The sequence below is a fragment of the Odocoileus virginianus genome, chromosome 7 (assembly GCF_023699985.2).
Source record: "Odocoileus virginianus isolate 20LAN1187 ecotype Illinois chromosome 7, Ovbor_1.2, whole genome shotgun sequence".
Taxonomy (NCBI): Eukaryota; Metazoa; Chordata; class Mammalia; order Artiodactyla; family Cervidae; genus Odocoileus; species Odocoileus virginianus.
In genome coordinates this window covers 15,112,846-15,133,289 of record NC_069680.1, presented here as the reverse complement: position 1 = coordinate 15,133,289, position 20,444 = coordinate 15,112,846, and the positions used below count along the sequence as shown (strand labels likewise).

Sequence of the window (20,444 nt, the reverse complement as noted above, 5' to 3'; positions counted from 1 at the left end):
GTCCTATTCATTCGTCATTTTCTTCTCATCTTAAAAGTCAGCTACAAACATAGTGTGTCTACCTACATAATGTTTATACATATTTTAAAGCTTTACAGTAAAAAAAAAATTAGGTTAGCACTCATGGGGATTTCTCAAGAATCATTTTCCTTCATACTGTTCAGTTTGGAGCAAAATAAACGTTTCTGTTCTGATTTCCACATCATCACTTGAAAGATTAGAACCCCTGCCTTGTGGGTCAACCCTGATCCTTAGATAGGAATTGCACAGCCTCGATGACAAAGGCCCCTTCGGCAGAGTTGGCTGTTTCTGTGTGTTCTGTCCCCAGTGCTGACTTTGTGCTTATTCTCTACCGTCTCCTCAAAATGTTCAGCTGTGCTTGGTTGCTACTCTCTTAAAATTAGAATAACTTTCAAAGGAGTCCACTGCAGCCCCGACTTGAATCTGGGGAAAGGAGACTCCCCTGCCAGCTGCAGGGGAGAGACGGCAGAACTTAAGAGCCACAGGAAGTCATAGGAGGAAGTGGGGCACCAAAGGAAAAACAATCAGTAAAATTCACAAAGATCACCGGAACACATATTTGGCAAAGCGCTATTCTCTGCTCCCCAACGATATGGTCTTCTGTTTGTTCTTTTTGGCAGCGCAATAAATGTGGGTTTGTCATTGACAGAGGAGATGGTCTTCGTGGCGGAGCTGCAGCTGCCTGCCCAGCTCTCCCTTATAACACAGCGCAAACCCCCAGCATCACGATGAGGTGATAGAGCACATCTGTGGACCAGACAGGAGAGGAGACAGAAACAATTCCACAAGGAGCAAGGAGAACTCAGCAAAAGCGTCAACATCAAAGAGTCCACTCAAGGGTGTTGAGTGGGTTTTCACAAAGCTCTGCATGTTTCGTTCGTAGTCAGATTGTTTCATCCTCCTGGCTTTCCATAGCTCACCTTCATCAGTGCAAGAACCCAACAGAGGAAGCTCAGGACATGGAACTCTGACAAATGGGAACCTGAACTTAAATAATATAGTGATGCTGCTTTTCACTGTATGATGTTAGCTGTAGAACTTCCTTTAAGAATGAGAATCTGAGTATCATAAGGAATTGGTTTGCATGATTTCCTGTAATTGTGAGAGCAAAGCCTACATCTGTGAGTTTATGAATAAATAGAACTGTCCTGCCCATCTTCTCGCATAGCTACCTCCTCCTCCTCATTTGATGAGATCTTCTCCCAAGAGGCTTCTTGGGCTGCTGTCTAAATCACTATTCAGCTCCCACCCACCCCACTTCACACATATCAGGAAGGGCAGGAGCCCTGTTTGCTTTGTTCACTGTGATAGTCACACCACCTAGAAGAGTGCCTGGCACAGAGTCAGTAATTATGGTTGATATTTACTGGATGTTTGCTGCATGCTGAGCATTGGTTAGGGCTCTTAGCTGTAATAGTTAATCCACACAACAACTTCTGTGTATGAGATGGGCAATAATTAACCCAGCTTCAGAGAGGAAACTGGGGGATGCACGGGTGAGGTCATGGCTCAAGGTCACTCAGTTCATGACAGCAGGGACAGAAGGGACTAGAAATATTTGTTGAATGAACAGATCATTGAAAACTCAAGCTCTCCAAATGCAGAAACCCCAAAGAAACCACCTGGTGATATCTTTGCTCAGACTCGGTGGGGCTGGGGGTAGGGATCCCATTCTGCTTCATCCAACTTGCCCCCAGCTCCTCCCTCCCTTCCAAGCTCAGGGGCTGGTTGGAGAGAGATCTCTACCTCCAGTCCCCCTCCACCTCATTCAGATGTGCTTTAAAGTATACCTTTTAATTCTTAAGGGACCAAAGGTAAGCTTCTTTTAAAACACACAGGAATTTGCTGTATGGCTCAGGAAATTCAAACAGGGTCTCCATCAATCTAGAGGGGCGGCATGGGGAGGGATATGGGAGGGAGATTCAAAAGGGAGGGGATATATGTATACCTATGGCTGATTCATTTTGAGGTTTGACAGGAAACAGCAAAATTCTGTAAAGCAATTATGCTTCAATAAAAAGTACATTAATTAAAAAAACACATGCATGCTAAGTCGCTTCAATCATGTCTGACTCTTGGCAACTCTACGGACTATTGCCTGCCAGGCTCCTCTGTCGAGGCAAGATTACTGGAATGGATTGCCATGCCCTCCTCCAGGGGATCTTTCTGATCCAGGGATCGAATCCTGCATTGGCAGGTGGGTTCTCTACCACTAGCGCCACTTGGGAAGCCCCTTTGAAACACACTTCTGCCTGTTAAAAACGTTGCATGGAGTTCTTTTCCTTACCTGAGAAGCTATAGAGACCAGAGGATCCCCTGCCTGTAGTGAGTAAAGAGAAAATGCAGAAGCTTTAAGAAAATATCACAGAGGGAGCAGCTTTGTTCCTAAAACACAAACCTGACTGATTTTCCCCTGATTAAACCAACCGACTCCCCATTGCCTTTAGGACAAAATTTCTAGCGGGTTTGACAAGGCTTCATCTCACCATTCTCTTCTCAGCTCTCTATAGCAGGGCTTGGTAAACTTTCTGGAAAGGGCAGGTGATAGTAAATATTTTCAGCTTCACAGACCACATGGTCTCTATTGCAACCACTTGAGGTGATTGAAAGCAGGTGGAGACAATCCCTAAATGAACCAGTGTGGCCATGTTCCAATAAAACTTTCTGAAGAAACACTGAAATTTGAATTTTATATAATTTTTGAGTGTTATGAAATACTGTTTTGATTTTTCTCAACCACATAAAAAGGAAAAACCATTCTTAGCTTGCAGATCATACAAAATCAGGCAGTGACTGGGTTTGGGTTCCTGGTTAGAGTTTGGTGACTCCAGCCTGGCTACAGGCTTGCCCACCCTTGATGTCACAGCCACCTTGAGGGCCAGACTTCAAGACAAACCACAGAGGTCTTCCCTAAGCCTGACTAGGTTGAATTGCCCACCTGTCCATTCCCATAGACCCTGCCTCCCCCACCATGACGAACAGTCATCTCCCTTTCCCTTAGCATTTAGCATCTCTCTCTTTGCTGGATGGTACATTCTAGAAGACAAGACCCATATGGGGCTCCTTTATTTCTGAAACCCCAGCACCAACCCAGGCCAAGCTCACTCCTTTACTGGTTTGTTGACTTGCCCTGGATCCCCAGTAGCTTCGTTTTCTATTATTATTGCTTGCACACAGTGTCTGGCAGTTCAGCATTTCATAGTTCCTGGGGGGCATTGGAATTTCAGCCACAGGCCCAACTTTTTAGGGTAATTAACAAACCTCCCCACTGCCCCCAGGTGGGGAGACTCGTTGCGGGTAAAGGTTGTGTCTACAGGCACAACTGGTTTGGCAATTCAGTGAAAATGCTCAAACTGGCCGTGCCTGTGGACATAGCCCGACATGAAGGCAACCATTTGGAAAACAGAGAAGCTTACTACGGAGGGAGAGCTCCACCACCAGCACGCCTCCGGTCTGGTCCCGGAGGAGGCGTTTCCGCTTGTCACAAGTCTGCAGACCCAGCAGAAGCCAAGGGGAGGGGAGGGTGGAGGTGGGATGAGAAACACAGGAGAGAAAAGAGATTTTTTTTTTTCCCCCAAAGTCACAAACTTGATGGAGTCAAAATTCCCCAGACCTCAGATACTAAGTTCCCTTATTCTTTTATAAACAAGAGAGAGGTGTATTTCATCCCTTCTCTGACTTGAAAAAAAGGAAGAAATCTTTTCATCATGAGCTCTTCAAACTGGATCAAATCCACATACATGTGGTAGGAACTGATACTGTTTCTTTTGATGAGAAGCAAGACGTTTGCCCACAGTTCCTACGTCAGAGTGGTTTGAGATGTGGACACCTGCAAAATGTGTTCTGGTTAGTTTCCTTCTTTAAGGGTAATACCAGTGATGATCCTTCCAGGAACAGTTAAATGTTTCTCTACTGCCTTCCCTTTATCTATTTGTGCACATAAGTGAGTACTGTTTGGCCAAATAGGAATCAATAGAAATAATCGTCTTATTTCTGTTGGTTACTACAGGTGAGCAGGTACCCTCTTCAGAAACACTGTGTCCCTCCTCACTGAGGACTCTGGTCCAAACAGACTGAAGGAGGTGACAGTTTGGAATTAAGCGCTCTGAGATCTTTAAAGCAGTGGCTTTCAAACTGGAGCACGCCTCAGAATTACCCGAAGAGCTTGCTAAAGCACAGATGGCTGGGCCCACCCACAGTGTCTGAATCAGGTAGATCTGGGGTAGGGGGATGAGAATTTGCATCTTCACCTAACAAGTTCCCAAGTGATGCTGAAGCTGCATGGACCACACTTTGGGACCACTGCTCTAAGGACCAGGTTCCACCAGGTCCCAACGGAAAACTATCTCCCACCTGAATTCACTCTACATGTTGATTGATCTTGCAGCAACTTTTTGGGGGAGAAGCAGAAGGGAAACTGACCACTCTGCATGAGCTACTCTAAGTGTGTCTGGGAAGCTGGGCCCTTTCTCTCAGGTGAACAGAACAACTATGATCTCATGTGGGAATTCCTACAGCATCTCTCTGGTCCATCACAAGTCCCAGAGATGGACCCTCAGGCTGGTAAGTCAAAGAGCTGAAAGTACCTTTGCCTTCCATCCAGAGCTTACTGCTATCACCTGGATTTTGAATTTCCCTTATCCTTTTACCTTTTCCAAAGCATTTCCATGTCTGTTATTGCTTTCATTTTCCCTAACCCTGCTCTCTAAAGAGAAGGGCCCCTATTACTCATCACCACTCTATCTTTAAAGATGGGAAAACCAGGCTCAGGTGTTAAATGACATGGGCCAGACCATGGAGCTTGTTGGTGGCAGGCCAGAACCGCCTGGGACATCTGCTCCCACCCTCAGCATCCTTTCCTCCAGAATGTCCTCAGCACACACCTACAGGGTCTAGTGATAATTTCCCAGCTTAAAAAAAAAATACAGCTTCTCAAACACTGCTCTCCCCACCCCCAGGCTCAGGTAACACTCTCGTTCCGGGAGGGGTGGCTTACCACTGGGCAGGAGAGCTTCTCACTGTCACAGATGAACGTCTCACAGTGTAACCACACCTTGGACAGTTTGGGGATGTTCTGGAACCGGAAGGCATTGAATTGGAAGGTTGCCCTGTGGTCTTTCCCGTTCTCATGCACGAGGACGGTTTCATCCGTGGGGCAGCTGGAGCACATGGGGTGGGGGGAGGGAAGTGGGGGAGACAAGGTCACCTCATGAACTCCAGCAAGAGTGTCTGAGGCAAAGTCACACATAGCCTCTTCTGGGCCGTTACACAGCATGCTATCCTTTTGAAGCACTTTGACTTGTGGCATCTCACTTATCTTTGTTTCTCTGGGGTCTCTTTGAGGAGCTATGAGATGGCTGTGGTCATCACTATTCTACAGAATACAGCCAGGGTGAAACAACTTTTGAGAAGCTGCACATCTGGTAAGCCATCACATCTCTGTCCCAAAGTAATGAAACCCCCATGATAATGTCCTTGGAGGACTGGAATATGTCCAGACTCTCAGCATGTGTCCAAAATAGAGATGGTGGTGCTAGGAGCAGCATTTCCCAGCCTGCCGCCACAGTCTCCTCTGTCCAGGTCACACCCAACATGTTCCTGTGTGTATATTATGAGGTTTTTGCCACTGGGAATTTGAATTTACATTATATTACTTAAGTTTTATGTCCATTCTATTATACGTAACTACTTTGGTAAAAAAGTGATATTTTTAATACACAGAAAAATGACTCAAAAGATACCACCTAAATGTTAATCCTGGCTATTATGGACAGTTTTTGCTTTTTTTCTTTTACCTTTATGTTTTTTTTTTTTTTTTTCTAAATTCTCTGTAAGGAGAAGTACTATTGGGAAATTTCAAGTTCCAAAAGTACAATTGCAGTAAAAGAAAAAAAATGATAACATAGATGGACATGAGTTGAAACCCATTGTTCTCACCTGGGGGCCATTTGGCATGTGGTTGTCATGACTCGGGGGGCAGGGGAATGCTCCTGGCGTCTAAAGGGTAGAGCTCAGGGATGCTACAGAACATCTTGGAGGGCACAGGACAGACCCCACAACAAAGACTGATCCAGCCCAAAAAGTCCATGGTGTCGAGATTGGGAAACCCTGGTCTATGGCCATACCACCCTGAACACGCCCGATCTCGATCTTGTCTGATCTCAGAAGCTAAGCAGGGTCGGGCCTGGTTAGTACTTGGATGGGAGATTGGGAAACCCTGGTTTAAGCACAATAATTTTTCATTTGCCCAGCACATATGGATTCTCTACGTAAGTGCCAGACATTCAACCAGGTGTTTGGAAGAGACAGAGTGTTTCTTGGGAATATACAAGGAGGCCCACAGAGTGTGGGGCCTTGCATACAGGTGACGGTGAGCATCAGGATCTGTCCTCTATGGAACGAAGGTCTATGGGTTCAAGAGCTCAAGACCAGTGAACAGCCCCACTTGGACCCCAAAGTTCATGCCTCTCCTGGCGTGCCCCTCTGACTCTACTGTCGTTCCAACATAAGACATACAACAGAGAGCAGAGCAACCACCCCAGGGAACATTCATGGTGGACCCTCCCCTGCCCCCTCTATCAGAATCAGACATTAGGGGCCAAATTAGAGGCAGGAGAGAAGGGATGTTAACTCTGAGAGTCAGTGAGTGAAATGAGGCATGAACACTGCACCTTTTATCTGACCAAGGCCGGAAGCGGGGTTCTGTTGGTGGAGGCCTCTGAGCAGTGACAGAGCTGGGGGCATTTTCCGAGCTGTGAAACAAGACTCTTGAAGGATCATTCGGTCAATAAACCTGAGATCCTCGTACATTTCAAGACTAAGCTTAAAATAGATCCTTGCTGCTGGAGTGTCCAAGGCCTGGTGTCAGCCAGTGGAAAACCACGTTAGCAGAGCTTTGTTGGTGGCAGGCAGGAGGTAAGGCACAGGCAGGCTTAGATGCCTTGGCGCTGCTGTTTCTTGGAGCTGGCTGTGGCATTTGCCTGTCCATGACAGGTAGCTCAGGATTGCAGAACACCCAGAGGGAGGCTTTTACACTGACATCACAGGAGTCTCCTTTCCCCACCTGAGGTCAAAATTCCTGACAACCTATTTATTCCAATCTCTCCAGGCATCTTGAAAACTGAGCTTTCCTTCCAAAGGGCCTGATGTGAACCAAAAGCATGTGGGAGGTTATGGAGTGGACTTTCTAATTCTCCCCTTTGGCACTGGATTTTGTGCATGTATCTCCAACTTCAAGGGGCCATTTCAGCTAGGCAGAGTTTGCAACTATATCAGGGCTTCTTTGATTTAGCAGCACTTAAATGCAGATTCCCAGGGTTTACCCTGGGATCTTCTGAAGTTGTAGGTTTGCGATGGGTCTGCATGAGGAGCAGGCACCCGAAGGAAATCCTGTGCGCACTAGAGTTGAGGACCACTTGTAGAGACTACCCCAAAGTCACAAGCATTCCCTTTTATGTCATATCACACATCTGCTAGGTGAGCAAGAGGACCAGAACTATCTAAGGAGACAATTCCATGATGTGTCAGAAGACTTTGCCCTTGTGTGGCCTTTGTTTGACAGAGGTTCCCAATGCCTATTGGTAATTCCAAAGTCCCTATAGGTCAATAATTTATTTTAGAATCTCTCTGAAGTCACTGGATTTGTACTATCAACAACAAAACCTAAATGGCTTTCAATAACATATGAAATAAGGACCCAAACTGAGTTCTCACCCCTGCAGGAAGATAGGTGGCTTGCATGTGGCCCTTACTGACCTGTCCTACCCCGTGGTGTTAGGTGATGTGTGTGTGCGTGTGTGCACGTGCATTCAGTGATGTTCTACTCTTTGCGACCCCATGGACTGTAGCCTGCCAGGCTCCTCTGTCCATAATGCTGCTCAGATCATCCATCCCTTTACTAGCTTAGACTTTTGGAATTTCAATCCGTCTGTTCCTCAGTTTCCTCATCTATGAAATAGTGATTACTATACTACCTACTTTATAGGAATTTTAATGAAATTGAAGAAAGTATTTGTAAAATACCTATCTAGAGCAGTGTCTGGTATATTGTAAGGGCTATATAAAGTGAAAGTCGCTCAGTCGTGTCCAACTCTTTGCAACCCCGTGGACTATACAGTCCATGGAATTCTCCAGGCCAGAATACTGGAGTGGGTAGCCTTTCCCTTCTCCAGCAGGTCTTCCCAACCCAGGGATCAAACCCAGGTCTCCAGCATTGCAGGCAGATTCTTTACCAGCTGAGCCTCAAGGGAAGCCCAAGGGGTGTATGAGTGCTTCTTAAATAAAGATCCAAAGTGGCTTTATCTTTGTTATCTCATCATCTTTGTCCCTGGCCCCTGTATTTTTGCTTATCCCTGATGGGTTCCAGTTTAATTGTCTGGTTTGGGGAATGGCCTCTTCCGAGTTTACTGTGCATTGTGTGGACAATGCCTGCATCTCTAGTCTAACTCATCCTCTTTTTGTTTTCCAAAGTTACAGTTCTAAGTGTTTCTAGACAATTGTCATCTCGGGGTCAGCATGTCATCATGAACTCAAGGAGAATCCAGACTCCCTTACCCAGAACGTCTCTTCCCTGGGAGCTTACAAACTATTCCTCATCTTCACAATCCACAGTCAACAGTAGAAAGCATTCTTTGTCACATGTTCTTCAGATGCCCTGTCCTTCCCTCTACTATATCGGATCAGTTGCTAAATTTTTATTGCTTCTCTTCACTTGGATGGCATTGGATGACCTTCTTTTCATTCACTTAGCTACAAAGTTGATTCAGGTCTTATCACCTTGGGCTCTAGAGCTGCCACAGCCTCTAAGCTGGTCTTTATACCTCCTGTGTACTGTTTCTAAACCATCTATGTATGATTTCTAGAATCACTTTTCTATGCTATAATTCAAATATTTTAGTCCTCTACTCCAAATTTTAAGAATTACCCATGGAATTATTTATAAATAAAAACAATGATATTAAAATTGATTGGATACCAACCAGGTACTATGTGCTAAACTTTTTACATGGACATCTAGTTTAGTCCTCATCCGGGTTCTGATGTCAGATGGACTGGATTTGAATCCAACGTGCCCATTTCCCCATAAAAATGCATATACACGAATTATGTGACATTACTTCACTCCTCCTATGCCTCAGTTTCCTCATCTGGAAAGAGGAAATGATAGTAATCATACTCACCTTGTCAGGGAAGTGAGTTGTCAGGGAAGTGAGATAATACAAGATAAAGCTCTCGGGGTAGTATCTGGTACCTAGAAAGCACTATGTAAGCTTTTCCTGGTATCACCACTCAGTCTGGAAACACAGAGGAAGCACTAAGTGGCCCCAGCAGGCTTCATCTCTTCCTCCCAGGCCGCCCCAAGCCAGAGCCCCCCCGGATCACCTGGTCTCACCTCTCGGCCTTGTGGTCCAGAGAGCCATACCTACCCCTTGTTGATCAGCTGCCACTGCAAAGGATACATGAAATCAGCCGAGGGTGTGGCCCAACAGCTGTTCAAAACCACTTTAAACCTGGAAATGAAACAAAATGCATCTCATTTTAAGCCTGAGAATTATATGCTTAGAAACGCTGGGTGATTAAAAAGCCTCTGGTCTTGTTCTTTTTTCTCATCTTTGTATTTGCAAACACAGACAATAAGAACACATACTTACCTAATGCTTAACCCTTTGGCTTCTACTCCTGCAAACAGATCTGAACCGATTTCGGATGTCTCCAGGATAAAAGGCGCTTCTTTCTTAATGGAGAACTTGGCATTCTTTGGAAGGAAATTGACATTGGGCATTATGATCTGTCAGGCTGAGTAGGTTGGTCTGACAAGAGCAGATACATCAGGACGGGGTGGGGGGTGGGGACCAACCCAAAGACACAGGCTGTGAGATCACAGTGAGACCCTCTTGGGCCAGAGAAGTGGTACCTCCTAGGATCCTGGTGCCATCTTAGCAGGGATGAGGACATCATATAACTGGGTTTGCTGGTTATAGTGAGACATGTACTGTATGTTGCATCTATGCTGATGAGGAGCGAGACTTGCTTGATGGAAAAAGAGTGGAATCCAGCAATGCTGAAGGTTTGTGGTTTACTGAATCACCAAAATACATGGGACCAAATGCATACAGCCCTGCACTGCCCTTATTCCTCTACTATTTCCTTGAGCAGATGCCAGCCTGAACTGCAAAGTTTTTACTCTGATTCCCAGTTCAGTTAACATTAACAACAGAAACAACTTTCTGATCACCTACTATGTGTCAGGAACTGCTCTCTATGTTGAGAGAGTCTCTAAGTCAGGCTGTCCTGTCTGTTGAGATTCATCAGTGAACAAGCAGAGATCGCTGTCTCCAGCCACCTGACGTTCTAGCAAGGGAGTTGGACAGCCGACAGTAGGTTAAATGAATTATATGGCTAGGATAGACTCTAGTATTCTATATAGAAAAACTATTTAAAAAATGTAGAGCAGGGTAAGGTGGATTGGGAGTGCAAGGAGGGGACAGGTTTTAATTTGAAATACCATGGTTGGGAGGCTTCCTTGAGGAAGTGACATTTGAATCAAAACTGGATGGAGGAGATGCCATGAAGGCATCAGGCCATGCAGGAAAGGCCGTAGGGGGAGAGAGAGGCAAGCAGGACAGCAGGGTGGCCAGTCTGCTGGAACGTGAGTGAGTAAAGGGGAGGTGGGGAGAGGCAGGGAGTGGGGAGGGCAGGAGAGGAAGTTAGCCTGTAGGGGTGGATCCAGGAGACTATGGCTTCAATTCAGGGACAATTGGGACTCATTGCCATGATTCAGGTACAGGGGAATCAAGACAAGGATCCTGGATTAATCTCAGTTCCCACCACTAACTTGGGACACACTACAGGCAAGGCAGCCTTTTGATCCTTAGTATTCCCATCTGCAAAATGGGAATACCTTTTGCCTTCGTCTGTCTTGCAGAAATGTTTCTATGATGGTGGCTGTATGCAATAGGAGCATAAAGCTTACACCAGGATACTAATGAAAAAATTGAGTTTCATGAACTTAGAGATTTACAGAACTGAAATGGGTAAACAATGACAGCAAGGACATCTAGATGAAATAGACCTTAACTCCCTAAGGGTCAAACTTAGGGAATTGACAAGAGGGTTCAGAATCATCTTCTAGGGTCTCTTACATTATCTTATCAATCGCGGGTCCAGCCAGGGCCTCCTGACTTGGTCACCCAGAAGTCAATTTTTTTTCTTCCCTTCTCTCAGCCCCCTGCACCATTTAAATGGTTGTAATGATTAAATAATAGCATTCTTGAATATAAGTGATCAGCTTAATATGCAAGTTGAAGTGGCAGAGGATAGTGGCTTCTAATGTTCCTTATTATTTTCTGAGATTTATTTTATTTCAAGGGACTGTTTCCAAATGTAGGATCTACCCGAGGATGATAATACCATCACCAATGTAGCTAGAGGTATTTCTCCTGGCCCCCATCTCCTAGGAACCAGGAATTGGAATATTGGGATGCCTCCACTTGCAGAGGAACCCTTCTGATTGTTACAAAGTGTCAAACACAATCTTCACCCTTAGTTCAATTTCTGAGAAGAAACACCTTTGATGGTCAGTTTCTCTACTTCTCAGCTGACAGAAGGCAATGCTCAGTGTGAGCATGAAAATTAGGGACCTATGTCCAGAGAACATCACCCTTTAATACCCAGGCAATTTGTTTTGGCAAATTATGGGCTCCACCTTTTAGTAGGAGCATTAACCCAGGGGATCATACTCAGAGAAGAGTGAATAAAATGATGAATGGACCACCAAGCGTGGGATGATATTTATTTTGGGAATGATGGGCTCAAGCTAGTTGAAGGACCTTTAGCAGTATCATTTCAGAGGAGAGAATTGGGACCAATGGGCCAGAGTTCAGGACGTCAGATTTCACATGCTGACCTAAAATGGGAAGGCCCAACTTGTCATCGTCCTTGGAAGAGATAGGGAGTTCATCCCTCAGCAGTCTTGCAGAGGGCTTGGGGCATTAGATGGGAGGTCTACATTAATCACCTCTGAGGTTTGTTCTGACTCTGGAAGTCTATGATTTTGGTCTCTATTTCTTACATTTGTTCCTTCCCAGCTTTGTCATTTGTTTCTGTCTAACTAAAAGCAACAGCCTATACCATTTTTGATTGAATAAAAGTCAACCTAATCCCACTCTGATATTGATGTTCAACCCTATAAAAGTAACAATGCTAGAGCTAGAAGCTCTCAGTTTCCAGTTTAAATGAGGTCTGGAGACCTCTCTGGTGCCCCAGTGGCTGGGACTCTGATTATCCAATGCAGAGAGCCTGCATTGGACCAGGGTTCAATCCCTGGTCAGGGAACTACATGCTGCAACTAAGACTAGACATAGCCAAATAGATATTTTAAAAATGAGGTCAAATTTTACAATTATGAGAATGACTACTTCCGTGCACATTTATTTGTGCCAGGAACTGTGCAAAGTGTTTTATAAGGATTATTTCATTTAACTCTTATAACAAACCTCTCAGGTAAGTGCTGTTATTATCCCCATTGAACAAATTCGTAGGTGGAGACTCAGAGGAGTTAACTAACTTGCCCAAGGTCACACTACAGTAAATAGGGGACCAAGCTTCCAACCTGTGGTCTGATGTCAAGGCCTATTTTCTTAACCTCAATGTTAGGCTACTCCTGCAAGTTGACTGCCTTCCTTTATTTGGGATTGAAAGTCAAAAAAAACTTTTCACCAAGAATACCAACTACAGAACCACTTGCAGTAACAAGAAGAAGAGGATGGAGAGAAAGGAGAGGAAGCCGGCTGAGCAGAACTGGTGGTTTTGGAACCCAGCATTTGGAGCTCTTGGAATCCTGGGCAATTAGCAGTGCGCTGATTCCACTGGCCCAGGCAGGGTACTGCTCAGTCTCTGCTAATTTGATGGAAATTTATGCAGAGATCAGCTGTTGCTTCAGAAGCACACAAGAATGCTCTGAAAGTGGAAGAAGGGAGGAGAAGAAAAATACCAACTACATGGGTAAGGCACAGGAAACCGAGCCCATTGTGGGAATGTTAATGAGTACCAAAGTCTCAGCTGTAACCTCAGAGCCCCCTTGTTGCCAAGATTCATTTGTCCTGTAAGGGTTGTGGTGGGCCCCAGGGAAGGCCTTAGCAAGAACTCATTTCTAGCAGTTCAAGGAAGCAGTCTGTCTAGCCCAGTGGATGGCCTGGTAATGCTGAGAACATGCTTCCTGATTTTTGTTTTTTCTTTAAAAATATCTAATGTTTGATATTCATGTCTGAAACTTCACTCCACATAACTGATGGTGAATTTTTTGACAATCATGGTGCCTCTCCATTTCCACCTGTTGTAAAATCTTCATGGGGTCATATCTACAGTTTTATCTGGTTAAAGCAACAATCCTGTACTTCCGGACAGGGACTCAGTAGTAAGGATAACCCATCATCAACATGTCCCCTGGATCTGTTGTCATGTGTGAAGCTTATTTTCCTTCCTGGAGAACCTTCCTCAGTTACTTCAGTGGTTTTGCCATTCTTTCATCACCCTGATGATCCACATTGCTTCAAGCCCCTGCCAATATAGGTCAAGGGGTTGTATGGGATTCCTTTTCTCAGGACTTTATCACTAGTGGTGTGTAGCCTGGGACAGATCTAGGTTTTGTGGGACCTTGAAGCTTATTTAGAGAGCCCTCTTGAAAGAAAAGAATTAAAACTTTGAATACAAAATTAGACACAGGGCCTTGAAAAGGACCTCTGCATGTCAGATTGGAGGAGAAGGGGATGACAGAGCATGAGATGGTTGGATGGCATCACCAACTCAATGGACATGAGTTTGAGCAAACTCCTGGAGACGGTGAAGGACAGGGAATCCTGGGTGTTGCAGTCCATGGGATCACAAAGAGTTGGACATGACTGCGCAACTGAACAACAGCAACAAAATGTTAGGGGTCATGACACTTACGCTTCATTCCCTGCATAGTAAGTTTGCCCTGGAGACCAGTGTTAGAAGACTTTGTTCCAGACTGGAAACTGCTCTAGACCACAAGTGGGGTCTTGGGCAGATCATTTTCTCATTGGGTTTTAGATCCTTTTCTGTAAAATGAACTAGGTTATTCTAGGATCCCTTCTACATCTCACCTTCTAAGTTCAGCAGATTAATAGCTTCCAGAGAACTGGGAACTGGGCTCCCCTTGTGGCTCAGTTGGTAAAGAATTCACCTGCAATGCAGGAGACCTGGGTTCGATCCCTGGGTTGGGAAGTTCCCCCAGAGAAGGGAAAGGCTACCCACTCCAATATTCTGGCCTGAAGAATTCCATGAACTACAGTCCATGGGGTTGCAAAGAGTCGGACATGACTGAGTGACTTTTCACTTTCAGGGAACTGGTTAAGTGAGTTCCAAGAGTTTAAAGTCAGTGGAGTTACAGGTAAGATAATTGTTTCCTTTATGAAATGAATAGGTTGCACTTGATGGCCTTTAAGGCTTTCTTCCAGTTCTAGTCTTTTACGAAAAGGTTTCTATTTCTGATTTCTGCCTGTGTTTTCCTCTAGCCAGCTGGGCTATTGTCTCTTTACACATGCCTCCTCACTGGAAGCTGCAGGTCTAAAAGACAAAGCACTCCTGTAAAAGGAGGGCAGCTGGGCTAGTGACCATTGCATACTTGGTTTCTCTGGAGTGCTTTATTCTGAGTGCCTTTAGTTTCAATGTCAACATAGGCAGCATGCCAAAATTAGACATAGAGGAGACCCACTAAGCAAAAGGCTTTGGAGACCAAAAAACCAGGCATCAGCAGCCACCCTAGCCTTTCCCCTTAACCCTGTCTCAGGAAGGAAGCTCACTGCATTGTGACTGATGTTTGAATAAGAGTTGGATCCTAAATTTAAATCTCTGGAGTGTGTTGTAGTGGGAACTAATCTTGATTGAGAATTAGACTGTGACTGTCTTTACCACCTACTGACATTTGGTAACTCACAAGATTTCTCATCTCAATTTTCTCATCTGTGAAATGGGAAGATTAACCTTATTTCTCTGTGACAGCTTTCCTTTCTTCCATCCAGTCTATGAATCTGAATGTCTGTTGTATCCAGTCTTCAAAGAGGCTTAACACTACACCAAAGCTTATGATTCAACTCCAGTTCAAGAATGGGCTTCCATATACAGCTTAGAGGAGAACAAATGCTGTGGAAACATCCCATCATTTCCTGTAAAGGCCACAGGGCAGCAGTGGGGACCTGGAGACCACTTACAGTATAGAAGTTGAGAGACAATTGGCTTTCAAATGTGCCCATGCTCCCGTTCTTCACATGAACAGTGGCCACTCTGAAAAGGGGAGAGAATTTTGCATAAGGACTGAAACATGCCTGGTTGACAGGGACTGCAGAACAGATGCAAGGCAGCCAGCCCTCCTCTCTTAGAGCAGCTTACCTCTGGTCAAAGGCCGCCTGGTTCACCAGGTAGGTGGAGTGGTAGGTGCAGGAAAAGGAGTAGTTCACGGGCTGGTTCTTGACGATCACGGTGCTGTCATTGGAAACGATGTGACTGTAGAAATGGTAGATGGGGGGCTTGTACTGGAGAAAGGAAGAAGGCAGTTAGGGTAGCCCTTTACGCCCACGATGTGAATGAAAGTTCTTGGAAAAATGTTGGACGATGGCTCAGAAGAAAGTCCATGGGGAGACATAGATGTTTGCCATTGATATAACACCCATTCTTGTTTGTAGGTGAGCTGATAATTTTTGTAAAGAGTTCTTAAGTCTGTTTAAGATTGTTTAAAATAATCTAAGTTGAATATGGTATGCTTAAAAAAAATCCATATACCTATCAGGCTTCTGACCAAACTGAACTGGTTCAGGAATCTCTTGTCTCCCAACATCAGCTTTTTATTTCTTTCCCCTGCCCAAGTAATCTTATGTGATGCCTTCATCTAGCTCCCAGCTCTAGAACATTACTGCCTAGTTCTTGGTCTTTCCTTCTTCCAATCATAAGTGCTAATTCTGAGATTCTTTCCTCTGACTTCTTAGACTTTAAAATCATTGAATAGTAGAGTTAAAGGGGATCTCCAATATTCACTTGAGAAGTGCTCTGCCTGAGACCACACAGGTGATTTGTAGCTCATTTTACCAGGATATAGAAAAACAAGATGTTTTTGTTACTCATACCCATGATTCTTCCCACAGAATCACTGAATCACTGTGGGGCCTTTAGGAAGCGAATGTGTCCCCAGGATCTGAAACCTAGTAGATGTACTGTCTCCTATAGTCAAGGCAGCAGGAATACTAGACCTAGCCTTTCTTCATGATTGTATCGCTACTGGCTGTGGCCTTGAACTGTGACTGGGAAGTCTCTGATTTCTCCTCCATCCCATAAGGACACTTGACAAGAGGATATCTGTGGTTCTTTTTCATTCTGATGACCTATCCTAGGTGCTTTACAAGACCCAATTATGGGCTGTGTTATACTCTGGTCTCTCCTTTAAGATGCCTTCCAAATGCACTTTGTCACCACTTTAAAACTTGAGTAGAAGATGGCCCACCTAGCCAGCCCAGGAAGAGTGGCAGCAATGAGCACATACTCAGAGCTCCAGGTGACACGGAGGTGGGAAATGCATCAAGTTGGCTGTAAGATGTTACAGAAAACCCTGAATGAACTTTTTGGCCAACCCAGTGGTTTGTTCTACTCACAGAAGGTGGTCTAGCCACTTGGGCAACGAATTGGAAGAATAAAATTTAAATCCTAACTAGGCAAAAGAGAAGAATTTAAATAACACTCGCATCTCAGGAAATTTGGGGGTTGGGACTGACTCTTAATCAGAAAGTGGTGAATTTTGGACCCTTTTAAGGATGGACAGCAGATGGGCCCACTTGCCTCCTTTTAGCAGCTCTTCCTTGTATAGTTCGGACTTACCTCAGACTGGGTTCCACAATAGGACTTGTTTTTAGGTGACAAGTCTGGGATTACAAATTGGTAGTAACCTGCTTCATGGACCCCGTTGTAACACAGCCCACCCAGTGCTAGCTGGTGCACTTCCCATCCATACGGGCACTCGGGGATTTTGGTGATGATTGTTTTGGGATAGCAAAACACGAGAATGACATCTGGAAAGATGAGAGACAAGGTTTGAAATCAGATCTGGTAATCATATTAATCTACATATGGTGAGCTCCTATTACAGCTGAGCATGCAAAGCAGTTGATTAAAAATATTTCCCCCACTATTCTTCATGAGATCTGATGAAAGTTCCCCCCGACATCAGTCACTAAAATTCCTCACTTACAGATTTTGCAACCTCTGTGTAAAATCTGCACTATTCTTTTTTTTTTTTTAAGTTCTACCAGTTTATTGCTACCAACCCATCTCCCTCCACCCTCATGCATGCATGCTCAGTCATGTAACCCCATGGACTGCAGCCCGCCAGGCTCCTCTGTCCATGGACTTTTCCAGGCAAGAATACTGGAGTGGGTTGCCACTTCCTTCTCCAGGTCTATTCTTAACATGTATTCAAAACTGGTCCACATTTAAACTTGAACGTATTTTAAGGAACGTATTTTTGAAACCAGATTGAATGAATTGGAAATACATGTATATTTCAATCTGGTTTCATATATATGTATGAAACCAGATTTTATATATATATATATATTACATAATTTTTATACATATTTTTTAATCCCACAAAATGAGCACATTAAAGTTAAAATGTCAGTTTATGCATAATGCTATGAAATAGTAATTTATGGCATAGCACAGAAAATCAATAATCAAATGGAAAATAGAGGAAAAAGGTGAAGATTTTATCTCTATTTATTCATCTGTCTAGCACCCTCAATGTGAGAGACATGGGTTCAATCTCTGGGTTGGAAAGATCCCCTGGAGAAGGGAATGGTTACTCACTAGAGTTTTATTGCCTGGAGAATTCCATGGACAGAGGAGCCTACAGTCCATGGGGTCTCAAAGAGCTGGACATGACTAAGCAACTAACACTTTCACAATTTTAAAAAGTGTAAGTTTATCCAATATGTTTGTACTTTCTGCAGGAAAAATCGAATGGTCATTGGGGTGCTAAGTGCTTCTGTGTGTATGTTAGTTGCTCAGTTGTGTCCGACTCTTTGCCACCCCATGGACTGTAGCCCATCAGACTCCTCCATCCATGAGATTCTCCAGGCAAGAATCCCGGAGTGGGTTGCCATTCCATTCTCCAGGGGATCTTCCTGACCCAAGGACTGAACCCAGGTCTCCCACATTGCAGGCAGACTCTTTACCATCTGAGTCACTAGAGAAGACTATTTGGCTACATGACAGCATTTTCCTAATAATATAAGCACAGAGCTTTGAGCTCTGGGAAGATATGTGTCAGGAAATGTTCCTTTCCAGGAAAATGGGGTAGTACCAGAGCATACCTGCTTTATTTGGAGTGCAAGATCTTGCAGAGGCTTCTGCGAAGACAGCCAACAGGACAAAGGCCCTCATCACCATTGCTTTTGCCAGGTGGCCGAATCAAGCTGGCCAAACGTTCACGGTCCTGCCAGGGCCTGAGTCTTGATCATTCTAGGTCAGAGATTTGTGCAAGAAATTAAAATCAAGGGCGAGAACAAAAGCAGCACAATCAGAGGATATTGATCCTGTCTCCCGATTCTAATGGCTCCTCATCTGGGCTGGGAGGCAAACATGGGGCTCATACCGCAGAGAGCGTCAGTTTCACACGCGGCTGCTCATGTTCCCCACTGTTTCATTCTCCCAGACTGGAGGCTGCCTCTCAGGTGCTCCTCAAGCCTCTGTTCCCAGTCCTACCTGGACTTTATATAGTCCGAGTGTGTAAAAGAAACCTACTCCAGATAAATCACAATGAACACACATTATCCACTGTGGGGGGAAATAAAAGGCAATCTTGCACAATAATCCGATGGGAAGCTCAGTTACAGCCACTTGAGGCTAATTTCTTTTGCTTCACAGAGTTGGAGAAACTTTTTTAATAACTAGTTTTAAACTAGGAGTGGAATAAAAAGTTGATTTTTTCCTCCTCATACAAAAAATAACTCTGATCAGAGGCAAACTATTTTCTGCACAGTTCCAGGTTGCAGTTTTCTTTTTTTACATCATGTTTTCTTAGGTTTATTTCTTGCTTTCTTATTTTTTATGTGTAGGCGATCTGAACTGCGAATGTAGAAAGACTTAAGTCCCACAGTGTTACACCTGATACTAAAGAAAAAAACAGGCTGCTTGTGTTCATGCAAACATGGTAAAGATTTTTTTCTCTAATATTTTATAATAAACCCTGAATTTCTAGAGTTTCATCAGAAGTTCATCTAGAACTTCATTCTAAAATACTACTTTGATTGTAGGCACCTGAGTTTTCTAAAGTCTTGTTAGTCTCCCAGAGTGATGATACTGGAAGAAGGAACTTAGACAACTTTTAAAAATTTTTAATTTTTTTTATGGAAGTATAGCTGATCTACAGTATTGTGTTAATGTCTGGTGTATATCAAAGTGATTTATATATATATTCTTTTTCATAATCTTTTCCATTATGATTAATTATTTAATATAGTTCCTTGTGCTATACAGTAGGACCTTGTTGTTTATCTATTTTATATATAGTAGTGTGTATGTGTTAATCCCAAACTTCTAGTTTATCTCCTCCCACCTCCGTTTGTGTGTCTGTGACTCTGTTTCTGTTCTGTAAGTAAGTTCATTTGTATCAGACTTCAGTTTCCACATATAAGTGATATCATGACATTTGTCTTTCTCAGACAGACAATCTTATGACTCAGTTCTTAGTCACCAAACAAGATCTCCCCAGAAACAACAGATAAAATGCTGCTCCTGCAGATTTCCAAATATATTCTCTGGGAATTTTTAGCACCAGGAAATTTAAGAATGAAAAATAAGGGTTTCTTTTAGCTTTTGTTTTTAGAGGAAACAGACTCTTTTATCGACCAACTGAGAGCTTACTATACAGAAGCCACTATATTAAGCGTTTTGAGAAGACAGAGGTAAAAAGTGTATAAAAATGCCCCGCAGGCAGGAGTTTACAATGTAGCTGAGAAGGTAAATTGTACACAGTGCCTCAGAGTTAGAATGCTTGTGAAGTCTTTGTTCCGTTAACCTTATCAAATTTCCTTAGTTTTAAGATCCCTGTCTCTCCCTCTGAATGCATGTAATTTAAAGTCTCAGAAACATTGGGGTGTGTCTTATAAGCAATATGTATTTACAATATGATAGAGATCTGTATATTGTCAAAACCTATTGTTGAATCAATGGTGTCGCTTACAGTGATGATACCTAAGAACTGAGGAAAGAGCCATATGGCCAGCCATGGTAGATTTTTTGTGACTCAGTTTCCTTCCCTATAAATGGAAGTCTCAGCCCCAACCTCAACTCACAGGGTGGGAGAGGAATGATGTAAAGGCTATTATAAACTGTAAAGTGCTGGGTAAAGAAATAGA

At 43.9% G+C, this 20,444-nt stretch overlaps 1 protein-coding gene across 1 annotated transcript; it reads right to left on the bottom strand.

Annotated features, from left to right (window-relative positions):
* Nucleotides 1-718: 718 nt before the first annotated feature.
* TECTB (tectorin beta) lies at nt 719-18,474 on the bottom strand. The gene is made up of 10 exons (XM_020888214.2): nt 18,399-18,474; nt 16,906-17,096; nt 15,430-15,572; nt 15,252-15,324; nt 9,672-9,775; nt 9,447-9,530; nt 5,018-5,180; nt 3,438-3,510; nt 2,309-2,341; nt 719-768 (listed from the first exon to the last, which is right to left on the bottom strand). The coding sequence occupies exons 1-10, from the start codon at nt 18,472-18,474 to the stop codon at nt 719-721; spliced, it is 990 nt and encodes a 329-aa protein (XP_020743873.2).
* Between the last annotated feature and the right edge of the window lie 1,970 nt (nt 18,475-20,444).

Coding starts and splice junctions, on each gene's coding strand:
- TECTB (XM_020888214.2), bottom strand. CDS start 18,474: ATGGTGATGAGGGCCTTTGTCCTGTTGGCTGTCTTCGCAGAAGCCTCT. Junction 17,097..18,398: donor TTGCACTCCAAATAAAGCAG/GTATGCTCTGGT, acceptor TCATCTTTCCAG/ATGTCATTCTCGTGTTTTGC. Junction 3,511..5,017: donor AGAAGCTCTCCTGCCCAGTG/GTAAGCCACCCC, acceptor CTGGGTCTGCAG/ACTTGTGACAAGCGGAAACG.